At 59.8% G+C, this 12272-nt stretch overlaps 1 protein-coding gene across 2 annotated transcripts; it reads right to left on the bottom strand.

The window, feature by feature from the left end:
* Positions 1–1206: 1206 nt before the first annotated feature.
* Positions 1207–9276, bottom strand: SPDEF (SAM pointed domain containing ETS transcription factor). 2 transcript variants are annotated; one of them, XM_012746766.2, is made up of 5 exons: positions 8844–9276; positions 6206–6403; positions 4511–4558; positions 4266–4412; positions 1207–1385 (listed from the first exon to the last, which is right to left on the bottom strand). In XM_012746766.2, the coding sequence occupies exons 1-5, from the start codon at positions 9274–9276 to the stop codon at positions 1207–1209; spliced, it is 1005 nt and encodes a 334-aa protein (XP_012602220.1). The 2 variants fall into 2 exon arrangements, with proteins under 2 accessions (XP_012602220.1, XP_075858867.1); XM_076002752.1 differs by lacking the exon at positions 4511–4558.
* Positions 9277–12272: the final 2996 nt, after the last annotated feature.

Below are 12272 nucleotides of genomic sequence, written 5' to 3'. Positions count from 1 at the left end.
GTGCAGACGGCATTTAACCCTTAGCGGTGTGGGTGGCGCTGGCTGGAAGCCAGGCCTCAGAGGGTGAGGGCTACAGAGCGCGAAGGGTGCTGACCGATCAGGAAGCGGCAGCCATGGCGGGCAGAGGGCCCTGTCCCTGGGGAGAGACAGGTGTGGGCTCAGTTCCTGGTTTTGCTGTTAATCACCTGTGTGACCGTGAGCAAGTCACTTAACCACCCTGAACCTCAGTTTCATCATCTGCAAAATGGGGCAGTAACCCCTACCTCATACTTTTGTGGGAAGGTCAGTGACTAAAAACAATGGAAGTGCCTGCCCCTCCCACGCCCCTCGGTGCAGCCCAGCTCCTGTGGCCGGCTGAGCAGAGACAAGCGCTCTGCCGCCCGCACTCCGAGGCAGGCGCAGAGCCTGCTCCACGGCAGAGCAGGAGCGTGCGGAGGACACCTTCCCCTCCAGCCCCACGTGCGGCCCTCCTCAGTCCCAGCCCTGCCTCCCTCCTCTCAGCCCAAACCAGGGTGGGGAAGATGGGGTGGCCCCTCCTGGGCTTTGACGACTCACGGCCTCTCTCCCACATGCTTCCACACATCAATTATCGCTTTCCTTTTAGGCTCAGCTCAATGCCACCTCCTCCAGGAAGCCTCCCTTGACTACCCCAGGCTCCTGTGACCACAACCTCTCTTGACCATTGATGGCCTGCGGGCTGTGCCATTCACTGCACAAACATTGAGGATGAGTCAGTTCTCTAAATCTTTATTATCCATTCCTGGGGGCACCCCTGGGTCCCCAATTCAGGGGTGCAGACATCTCCTAGCACCATGCCAGGCATGGTGCACAGTGGGAGGTGGGGCGTGTAGCAGAGAGAGCCGTGGACTGCGAGTGGCCTTGGCCAAGTCACTGCCATTCTGTAGGCTCTGCTCTGGCAGTTCCTGGCCACAGGCTGTCAGAGGGTTGTGCTTCCCTAGAGAGTGGTGAACACCTGGAGCCCCCTGCCCCCTCCACCCTCCAGAAGACTGGGCATGTGAGCATTCAGGCCTGAGGAGGAAGCACCCCACTCTGGGGTTCCCGGGCCCCAGAGAGCCCACTTATACCCCTGAGGGCGGTGGCCGCCCCCTCCCTGACCCTGGACTCCGGAATGCCAGCTGACTACCCTCTTGGCCACAGCTCGGGCTCCGGCCAAGGCAGGGGCAGGCTGGCGGGAGGGGCCCAGCCTCAGATGGGGTGCACGAACTGGTAGACCAGGCGCTGGGAGATGTCCGGCTTCCGGATGATGCCCTTCTTGTAATACTGGCGGATGGAGCGGCTCAGCTTGTCGTAGTTCATGGCAGGACGGTTCTTGCGGATGCCCCACAGCCGGGCCACCTGGGCGGAGTCCTCAATTTTGAAGATGCCTGGGGGAGCAGGAGGGCCCGGAGAGAGCCAGTGGCGCAAGTGGGGCGGCAGGAAGGAGACAGACCCAGACGACCAGGCTAGTCTCCTGGGATCCAAGGCAGCGAGTGCCGAGACCGCCCTCTGCCCAGGCAGGGCCGGGCGGTGGCCCTGCTCCCCTGGTCGTGGTGAGGGCTAAAGACACGTGTGCAAAGCATGTGCCACATGCCCCGATAAATGGTAGAGAATACTCTGGAGTCACGAACGTCCTGCTGCAGGGGGAGCCTGTGTACCTAGTCGGTTCTTTGGGGCCCTGCGGGCCTGGCCCTTGCCACCCCCGGCTCCTACTTTGGGGTTTGCATGTCCTAGTCCAAAGCCCCGCGCAGACCCGGCGGTGCCCGCGGCTCACTTGGCAAGATCAGCTCAACCCACCACCTGTGTCCTTGCGGCTCCAAGCCTGAAACGACCTCTTTGCCATTCTCAGACATTGCAGCCCACGCAGCCCTTTCTGGCATGATTAATAAATATGAGGTGGTGCAAGCAGACTGGATTTGGAGCTGGGCCAACTGGGCTTGAGTCCTGGCTCTGCCACTCGCTCCCTTTGGAGCCTGCCTGAGGCTCCTTTCTCTGTCTGTGACCGTGGGTTGTTGAGTTGTTACAGAAAACCTTAGAGAGGAACCTGAGGAAGTGCCCTTGGGACACGGATTACATTGGTAACACCCCTCATTCTCATTCTAAACCCTCCTGCCCAGGCCCAGGCCGGTGCCCCTCCCAGGAAGCTTCCAGACCACAAGCCCTCCCTGTCCTAGCACTCCATCAGTCTCCATTTGGAGACTGTCCCCAAAGACTGGCTCACTCTTGGTCCCAAATGCACACGCAGGCCACCGCACCTTGTGCAGGAAACATCTCCTCCACGGCCCCCACCCTCCCCCATGGGGTCCTTCTGGACCAGGCTAATCCCCTCCTTCCTGCCCCACAGCCCCATCAGAGCCCTGAAATGCTCCACACCCAGCTCACTTCACGGCTACTTCTCCTACACGCTGCAGCCCCCCCAGACCTTCAGGACACTACAATTCTCGTAAAGTCGGCTGAGTGAGTGTGGAATCAGAGTTGGTGTTCAATGAAGCTTTGCTGGGTGAATGAATCTAGCCCATTTTACAGATAAGAAGAGTGAGGTCCAGTACCCACAGCTACTATGACAGGAAGGACCCAGGTTTCTTGGCTCTTAGCCTTTTCCAACACACACACACACACACACACACACACACACATCCTGCACTGTCCAATACAGTAGCCACCACCCACATGTGACTCTTGAACACTTGAAGAAATGTGGCTTAGCCTAAATTGAGATGTGTTAGAAGTATAAATTACACACTAGATTTCTAAGACTTAGTAAAATAATTAATAATTAATTATAATTATCAAAATTAATAATTTTTAATATTATATGTTAAATCATAATTTATAATATTGGATTAGCCAAATGTATAATTAAAATTTAATTCACCTGTTTTTGGGGTTTTTTTGAGACAGAGTCTCGCTTTGTTGCCTAGGCTAAAGTGAGTGCCATGGCATCAGCCTAGCTCACAGCAACCTCAAACTCCTGGGCTCAAGCGATCCTTCTGCCTCAGCCTCCTGAGTAGCTGGGACTACAGGCATGCGCCACCATGCCCGGCTAATTTTTTGTATATATTTTTAGTTGGCCAATTAATTTCTTTCTATTTTTTTTAGTTGAGATGGGATCTTGCTCAGGCTGCTTTATGAACTCCTGACCTCGAGCAATCCACCTGCCTCAGCCTCCCAGAGTGCTAGGATTACAGGCGTGAGCCACCACGTCTGGTCTAATTCACCTGTTCTTAAAAATGTTTTACTATGGGCCGGACGCGGTGGCTCACGCCTGTAATCCTAGCTCTCTGGGAGGCCGAGGCGGGCAGATTGCTCTAGGTCAGGAGTTCAAAACCAGCCTGAGCAAGAGCGAGACCCCGTCTCTACTATAAATGGAAAGAAATTAATTGGCCAACTAATATATATATAGAAAAAATTAGCTGGGCATGGTGGCGCATGCCTGTAGTCCCAGCTACTCGGGAGGCTGAGGCAGCAGGATGGCTTGAGCCCAGAAGTTTGAGGTTGCTGTGAGCTAGGCTGATGCCACGGCACTCACTCTAGCCTGGGCAACAAAGCAAGACTCTGTCTCCAAAAAAAAAAAAAAGTTTCTAGTAGCCACAGTAAAACTTTTTTTTTTTTTTTTTTTTGAGACAGAGTCTCGCTTTGTTGCCCAGGCTAGAGTGAGTGCCGTGGCATCAGCCTAGCTCACAGCAACCTCAAACACCTGGGCTCAAGCGATCCTCCTGCCTCAGCCTCCCGAGTGGCTGGGACTACAGGCTTGCGCCACCATGCCCGGCTAATTTTTTCTCTATATATTAGTTGGCCAATTAGTTTCTTTCTATTTATAGTAGAGATGGGGTCTCACTCAGGCTGGTTTTGAACTCCTGACCTCGAGCAATCCACCCGCCTTGGCCTCCCAGAGTGCTAGGATTACAGGCGTGAGCCACCGCGCTGGCCTTACTGTGGCTACTCGAAACTTCAACATTACATGTGCAGCTCGCATTGTATTTCTGGTTGGACACCATTAGTCTTTCCAGTGAAGCTATGATGTTTTGAGGACAAGGACTGTGTCCCACTCTCAGCAAGTAGTTTTAAGCCCCTTCTATGTTCCAGGCACTGTGTGGCACTGAGGGTCCCCAGCAAGACAGAGTCTGGCCAGGAGACAGGCGTAGACACGAACTGCACACAGACCGGGCAGTCCCGTGAGAGGGGCGTGTTTGGCCTTCAGGCAAAGGCCGGGGGCAGCCTCACCTCTCCGCCCGCACCCTCCCGGCGCCCGCGCGGAGCCTGCTCACCCTTCTCCTTGTTGAGCCACCGAATGAAGCGGCCGTAGCTGTGGGGCTTGAGCAGCAGCTCCTTGAGGAACTGCCACAGGTGGATGGGCTGCCCGGAGCAGGACGAGTCCACCTCGCTGTCGGTCCAGCTCTCCTCGCTGGTCGAGGCTGGCGGCCAGGGAGGGGCGGTGAGTGGGGAGCGCGGGGCACCCCACTGCTTGCTTCATGGCAGCTCCCGCCCCCCAGGCGGCCCCTTCCCCGCTCACCACAGTAGTGAATCGCCCCAGGCGAGGTGCGCTCTTTCATCCAGGCCGCTGCGGGGCAAGAGAGGAGGTTGGGGACCCAGGAGAGGCCCAAGGGTGCAGGAGGGAGGGCATTTGGGGACCATGGGGCCGCAGGGGCCCCTCTGCGGCTAAGGGTTCCCCTGTGGCCCCTGCCTCCTCCAAGCTGGGAAGGCAAGCTGTTTACAAGCAGCTGCTTCCTGGAAGAAAAGTCAGGGTGTCAGAGCGGGAAGGGGCCTTGGAGGCTCTGCACGCATCCCCTGTGTTCGGGGAGGCACCCGACATCAAGGCTCTTTGTGCTTCCCTCTCCTCACCTGTAAAATGGGGTAGGACAGCCCTCACAGGTCTCTCGGAGTTCAAGGTGGTGAAGTCTGCACTGCACCTCGCTCAGTGCCTGGCATCATATAAACAGGCTCCCTGCCCTCCAGCCACCAGCGTCACCAAGCGCTCCCTCCCCTCCGGCTCCCCCCAGGCCCTCTCTGCCTCTCCCACCCCCACACCAGCCAGCTTCTGCCCATGTCGCCACTGGCCTTCCCTCGGCCTGGCACCGACCACCCCCTGGCAAGGGGCCTGGGCTGGGGCAGGGCACTGGTCCCTGCCGGGGTCATAGGAGTGGGTTCTGTCCCCTGTGCATTTCAGCTCCTAGGGGCAGGGGCCGTGACTAGCTCACTGAGCAAGCACCACATCGCCAAAGTGCCCAGCTGTGTGCAGGGCACATGGTGGCGCCCGGTAGCGCGCTGTATACAGGCGATGGGGAGGGAGCGAGAGCCAAGATACACCGCTGAGTGCGGAGCAGCGGGATATGCTGGTACTATTTATGTTTTCTTAAAAAAGAAGTAAAAACCACACACACATATATTGGCTTGAACATGCACAGACTTTCCCTGGGGAGGTACCCAAGAAACTGGTCACAGCTATTGCCTCCAGGGAGGATTGGAAGCTGGGGTCGGGAGCGGGTGGAGAAACTGTTCATAGTATACTATTTTTCACTCTGGTTTGGTTTTTGTTTTGTTTTAAGGCAGAGTCTCAATCTGTCGTCCTGGCTAGAGTGCCATGGCGTCATCATAGCTCACACTCCCGGGCTCAAGTGATCCCCCTGCCTCAGCCTCCAGAGGAGCTGGGACTACAGGAGCGCCACCGTGCCCGGCTAATTTTTCTATTTTTTGTAGAGACAGGGTCTCGCTCTTGCTCAGGCTGGTCTTGCACTCCTGCGCTCAAGTGATCCTCTCGCCAGCCTCCCAGAGCGCTGGGATCACAGGCCTGAGCCCAGCCTCACTATGGTCTTTTTTTTTAACATGCACATTTATGCCTCATTACTTCTTTAAGGAAAAACAAAGCAAAACAAGTGAAATTTTAAAAGGGAAACAAAGGACTTCCCCGTATCTTTGGTTGCCCTCAGCTCTGACGCCTGGTGCTGTCTGACTTCTACTCTTTAACTGCCCGCGTGCTCTGTCCTAGCGTTCTGCGGCCTTGACCGGCCGGGAGCGGGCGGGGTTGGGGGCTCACCAGGATCCAGGGGGCGGCCGCAGTGGGGCCGAGACTCAGAGCAGTGTCCGGGCCGGGGCAAGGGGCTGTCTCCCCAGTGGAGGGCCACTCCCCAGCTGGCACCCTGGCCTAGCCGTCCCCCTCAGTATGCCTGGCTTGGAGCCTGAGGGGCCGCCCCGCCATGCCGTGTCCTACCTGATTTCCAGATGTCCAGGTGGGCGTGCAGCACGTCCCCGCCCAGGGGCGAGCGCTGGCGGAACTGCTCCTCCGACATGGCGCACAGCTCCTTGCCCCCCAGCTCCTGGAAGGCCTTGCCCACGGGCGGCAGCCGGTACTGGTGCTCTGTCCACAGGAGCCACTTCTGCACGTTGCCAGGGCTCCAGTCCACAGGGTCTGAGCAAGGGACACCCTGTCAGCTCAGGGGCTGCTTGCGGGCACTGCCCCAAATGTGCCTTTCCTGCTGCGGGGGCAACCACGGTGCCTTGTGGCCTGGGACCACTCGCTCCTAGGAGCATGGCCAGGCCAGGCCCAGGCAGGGCCTTGGGGGGACTTGTGGAGATGGGTACCCAAGAAGAGAGGGGGATGAGCGGGAGGAGCCAGGACCCTGGAAACAAAGTTGGCTCAGGGCAGGGTAGCCTGGTGCACTTGCACCCCCCGCCCCAGGCCTTGGGGCCTCCTGGGCCCCTGCAGCCCCTTCAGAGGACATTTCCGGGGGGCCCTGGAGAGGTGACACTAAGCCAGAAACACCCGAGCGTCTGCCCCAGATCCCGCTTGCCCTCCCAAACCCCTCAGGGAACAAGAGGAAAACCCAACAGGAATTACTCTTACAGCCCCAACACTCCCCCACCGCCTTATATTACAGATGAGGAAACTGAGGCACAGAACGCTCTGTCTGCTTGTTCCACACCTGACAAAGGGCCAGTGCAGAGCAGCAGCCCCGTGCACACGTGGGGAACACGCGAACGGCGGGGCGCAGGGGGGCGTGGGCAACTGCGGCCACAGAGGCCAGGGGAGGGCGCTGCTCCGCAGAGCCTGGCGGGCACACGGGCGGGGCCAGGCGGGTGGGGGCGGGGCCAGGCGGGTGGGGGCGGGGCCAGGCGGGTGGGGGCGGGGCCAGGCTGGTGGGGGCGGGGCCAGGCTGGCGGGGACGCTCGCGGTGGGGCCTCTACGTGAACAGTGTGGTCTAAGCCAGTGCCCCAGCTAGGTGACCCACGGGCTGGGCTGCCCTCGTTTAACAAGCTCATTTTTCTCCGCAAGGTCAAAGCAATTTGTTTCTGTCCCATTGTTCAGAGGACGCACCCGTCCCGGCCAGGGTGGGAAAAGAGGCCGGTGAGAACCTCGGGGCGGGGCTGGCGTGGGCACTGGGAACTGGAGGACTGAGCCATTGGGGACGCCAGCGGGGGACATGGGGGCAGGGACTGGGCCTGAGGGATGCGTGAAGACCCCTCCTCCCAGCAGACGCCGAAGCCTGCAGGAAAGGGGCCAGGCCCGCCTGAAGCCGGAGAGAGGATGGCGGGACAGAGGCCTGGAGACCCTCAGCCCCCAGCCCGGAGCGGCAGCTCCAGAGCCACCCCCCAGGCCTGGCAGACACCACGTGCCCGGCCCCGGCATGTCCCCTCCTCGCCACCAGACAGTGACACAGATATTTATTTATGATCTGTCTCCTTCCCTAGAATGTCGGCTCCATGAACATGGGGACTTTTGTGTTGTGGTCACCACTCAGTCCCCAAGTCCTAGAACAGGCCCTGGCATCTCAACAAGTGCTTCTGGTTGGGTTCATCCAATCGCAGTGTTTCTGTTTTTTTTTTTTGTTGTTTTTTTTTTTTTTGAGACAGAGTCTCCCTTTGATGCCCAGGCTAGAGTGAGTGCTGTGGCGTCAGCCTAGCTCACAGCAACCTCAAACTCCTGGGCTCAAGCGATCCTCCTGCCTCAGCCTCCCGAGTAGCTGGGACTACAGGCATGTGCCACCATGCCCAGCTAATTTTTTCTCTATATATTAGTTGGCCAATTAATTTCTTTCTATTTATAGTAGAGACGGGGTCTCACTCAGGCTGGTTTCGAACTCCTGACCTCAAGCAATCCGCCCGCCTCGGCCTCCCAGAGTGCTAGGATTACAGGCGTGAGCCACCACGCCCGGCCAACCGCAGTGTTTTGAGTGTGTTATGTTCCGAGTGCTCTGCAAAGAACAGGGGTGTGGGACGGGCAGGACAGAACGAAACCCTTGCCCTGTGGAGTGTGCGCTCTGGTGGGGGAGGCAGACAGTAAACAGTGTAAGTCAGTCAGGTGCGCAGCGTGGCAGACGCCAGGAAGAGCTGTGGGGAAGCAGTCGAGGGGGCAAGAGAAAGGGGTCGGGCAGCAACGTCAGTTGGGGGTCAGGGCAGGCCTCATCCGGACGGTGCTGCTGGAGTCAAGGCCCGGGGGAGGTGGGACAAACATGTCTGGGGGAAGAGCCTTCTAGGCTGAAGGATCGGCAGTGCAAAGGTCCTGTGGTGAGTGTTGTGGGAACAGCAGAGGCTGGTGTGTCTGGAGCAGAGTGAGTGAGGGGAGAGTGGAGGGGAGTCCAAGGGGAGGTGGTGGGCAGGATGGTGTAGAGCTTGCATTCATGTCACCCGGCACCAACCAAGTGGGGACAGTAGGCTGGCATAGTTGGGGTGCAGAGATGGATCAAAACCTTCCCAGCCCAGGCTCACAGCTACTGTGTGTGTGGAGGTGCCAGCAACCCCGGGGCTGGGCAGAGGTGGCCAGAGTCCATCCAGCAGTGCCTCAACCCACGCCAGCGACCTCAGCCCTGTCTGTGACCCCTGTATGGAGGCGGCGTGGGGACAGGGCTCACCTGCGGTGATGTTGAGCAGTTTGCAGGCTGTCTCGATGTCCTTGAGCACTTCGCCCACCACCATGGACTGCACCTGCTCCAGCGAGTGTTCCTCCAGGGTCAGCCCACCTGGCACCAAGTCCAGGCTGCCCCCCGGGGCCTGGCTGTCAATGACCGGGCACTGCTCGGGCTCCTCAGGCCGCTGCTCCCGCGTGCTGGCCCCAGGGCCCTTGGCGGCCCAGCCGCTGTCCTCGGGGTACAGCATGTCAAAGTAGGAGAGGTAGAAGGCAGACAGGCCCTGCTCAGGCGTGGCGGGCGGGCTGGGGCTCCAGTCCCGTCTCTCGGGACCCGCCGCCCCTGCCGCCTTCTCCAAGTCTGTCCTCGATGCCGTGTCGGGGGCCAGCAGGAGGCGGCCGGGGGGCACGCTGCTCAGGCCTGGACTGGCGCTGCCCATGCCCCTGCTGCTCCGGCTGGCGGCTGCGTCCACAGAAAGGAAAGAGGAAAGAGTCAGGTCTGACTGCTTCCCCGTCCCCGTGGGGCCACTAAGCTGGTTACGGGGATGAGGCGCCCAGTGGGCAGTGGGCTGGGCCTGGGAGAGCTGGGGGCTTCTGGGTCACTGGGCAGCTCGGGCAGGGCTGGGCAGACAGGCTTCTGGCTGGGAAGGAAAGGGAGGTGGGGCGGGGACTGTAAACAGATAGCTCCCTCGCCCCCCAGGGAAGCGGCTTGGCTGGGAGCAGCAAATCTTGAGGCAGGTAATGTGCTTAAGGCGATCTTCTGAGGTTCTTGACCTCATCAGTCCTCACAATGGAGGCATGATAGCCCCATTTGGCAGATAAGCAAACTGAGGCCTGGACAAGGAGCCCTTCATGTCCAAATCCTTCCTACTAACCTAACCTAAATCTTTCCTACTGTAGCAAAGCTTTTCTTTTATTCTACCCTAGACAGAGACAGACATGGAAGTGGAAGGGAGAAGGCTGCCATCATCTTCACCAGCAGGGGAGAGGATGGAACAGGGGGCGTGTGGCGGGGAGTCGCCAGTCCCGCCCCTCCTACGGGGCCATCTGGGGCTGTGAGTAAAGTCCCAAAGTAACACCCTTGAGTCGGCTAGGGTGAGAAGCAACTGACAGGCACGTGCCCCGCCAGGGCTGTTTCCCGGTTCCCACCGCCTCCCCCTCCTGTGGAAGGCGCTGCCCCTGCGGCCTCCCAGCTCCCGGGACCTCTCCTCTCCCCTTGCGCCCTGCGGAACGCGCAGCTGCTGGAGGGGTGCCCACGGCCCGCTTTCCTGGGGGCAGCAGAGGTGGTGAGGAGGGGCGGGCTCCGGGGAGCAGCCGAGACCCTCAGCCACTCAGCCGCCTGCTGCTCGCTGCCCCAGGCCCTCCAGGGCGCCACTCAGCGCCAGTCAGTGCAGTTGGGGCCTGGCTCCCTGCCGATCGCCCGGGCCCTTCGCCCTGAACCCTGATCAGGGGCACAGTGTGGGAGGGGCAGGGGACTTGAGAGATGTACCTGTGCCCGGACACTGGGCTTTCCAGGCTGCTCAGTGATTTGGGGGCCTGCGACTCAAGAATGACTAAGGCAGAGGTGGAGGATTATAGCAGACACCTGCTGCCAATGAACAGGAAACAACCGAGACAGGAGGAGAGGAGCAGATAAACCTGTTAAGGGCAAGTGAATCGTGTCCTTTCTCAAGGGTATTTGTATCTGAGAGCAGCAGTTTGAGTCTTCAAACTCGGTGCCTAGACCAGCAGTACCCACACCGGGAACTTGCTAGAACGCCCGTTCCCAGGCTCTCTCCGGAGCCACGAAGCAGAAGCTCTGGGGGGAGGCCCGGCAGTACGTCTCAGAGGCTGCTGGGCGATCCGAGGCTGTTCAAACTGCAGACCTGCTGCTTTAAGGCGTCTGGCCGGGAGGTGGGGGAGGCTTTCATCAAAGGACTGGTAGCCTCTCTAGCCGCAGCGGCACTTACTGTGCCACACTGGGTCACTGGAGAGTGGGGGGCTCCCTGGCCCATCTCCAGTTGTCCTGTGGGACCCACCTGCTCAGCCGTGGTGTGCAGCTGGCTCTACCTCTGCAGGTGCGACAAGGAAAAGGACCCAGTCTGACACCTCCGGCTTCTCTGGGGCTGCAGCTAGCCCATCTGACACCTTTGTACAACTTAGAAAATGCCACCCTTCCTCTCTGGGTAGCATAGCTTGGTGAATGGAGCCCAGGTAGAATCTCAGCTCCTCTGCCACCCCCTTGTGTAGTGCCCAACTCTCCCAACCTTACGTGGCAGCCCTGCAGTTTCCTGCGGCGAAGAGAATGCCAGCAAGAGAGAAGGGTGTTCCCTTAGATTTCAACTCTTCCTTTCAAGGGCTCCTTTAAGTGACAGGGAAGAAAAGGTCAGGGTGAGGAGGGGTGGGCAGAGACTGGGGGGGCCGTGGCTGCGAGGGATGGAGGGCAGGTCTGGACTCATTTCAAGTCCTTCTGTGCAAACACCAGTGTGTGCCGTGGGCCCACGTTATTTACCTAGGCAGAGCCAGCAGCTCACTCTGCCCCTGCGTCCCCACCCTGGCCGGTGTCCACACCCTACCCCGCGGGTGCTCCACCCCTGGGGACCCCCCCTTGGTTCCCCACTCCTCCTTCATCACCCCTGCTTGGCTCCTGCCCCGTCCACATCCCCAGAACCCCCGTGCCTGCCACGTTAGGACAGTCTCTGCCAACACCCTGGGCCACGTGCCAGGGAGACAGAAGCTTTTCCAGGAGGCGAGAGAGCTCGCCTCCTCCGTGGCCTCCTGTGAGCTCGGCCTCAGCCACAGGCAGGTGGGAGGCAGCGGCTGTTTCGGGCAGGACTGTGCGAGAGGTCGGTGGGGATAAACGGGCGGGCACTCGAGTGGCGGCATTGCCAGGTCGGATGTAATGACGCACCCTCGGGACATTTGTCGAGGGAGCCGTGAAGCCCTCGCATCCGTCCCCTCCCCAGAGAGAGGCGGCCCGGGCCTTGTCCTCACTGCCGAAGGGAAGTCAGGGTGCGGGAGTGGATGCCCTGCACCCAGGCCTTCTGACGCCTGCCCCAGGGCTCCCCCACCAGTACAGAAGCTCTGCTTCCCTGCGCCCCGCACCTCAGCTGCCCTCTCCGTATCCCCAAATGCCAAAGAACCTGCTCTCCACCAAGCCTTGGTCCTGGCTCCGACACTTCCCTGGTGAAAAACAAGTTAATGATTAACTGTGCGGCAGAGGAAAGGCCCAGCTTTCCGCAGGTGAGGGTGCTCGGGAGGGTCTGGCCAGGCAGCCCAGGTGGGGGGAGGGGAGGCTCGGACGGGTGGGAGCCAGGGGCCGGAGTGTCCAGCCTGCAACTCAGGCACCTCCTCAGGATCCCGGCCGGACTCGGGAGGAAGAGGAGGGAACTGCACAGGGAGCCACTCCCATGCCCCGTGCCCAGGGCATGCACCCACATCACCCCTTGTACCATCA

Source organism: Microcebus murinus, chromosome 5 (genome assembly GCF_040939455.1).
Source record: "Microcebus murinus isolate Inina chromosome 5, M.murinus_Inina_mat1.0, whole genome shotgun sequence".
In the NCBI taxonomy this organism is placed as follows: Eukaryota; Metazoa; Chordata; class Mammalia; order Primates; family Cheirogaleidae; genus Microcebus; species Microcebus murinus.
Note: the sequence above shows the minus strand (reverse complement) of the source record. Positions and strands in the feature narration are given on the sequence as shown.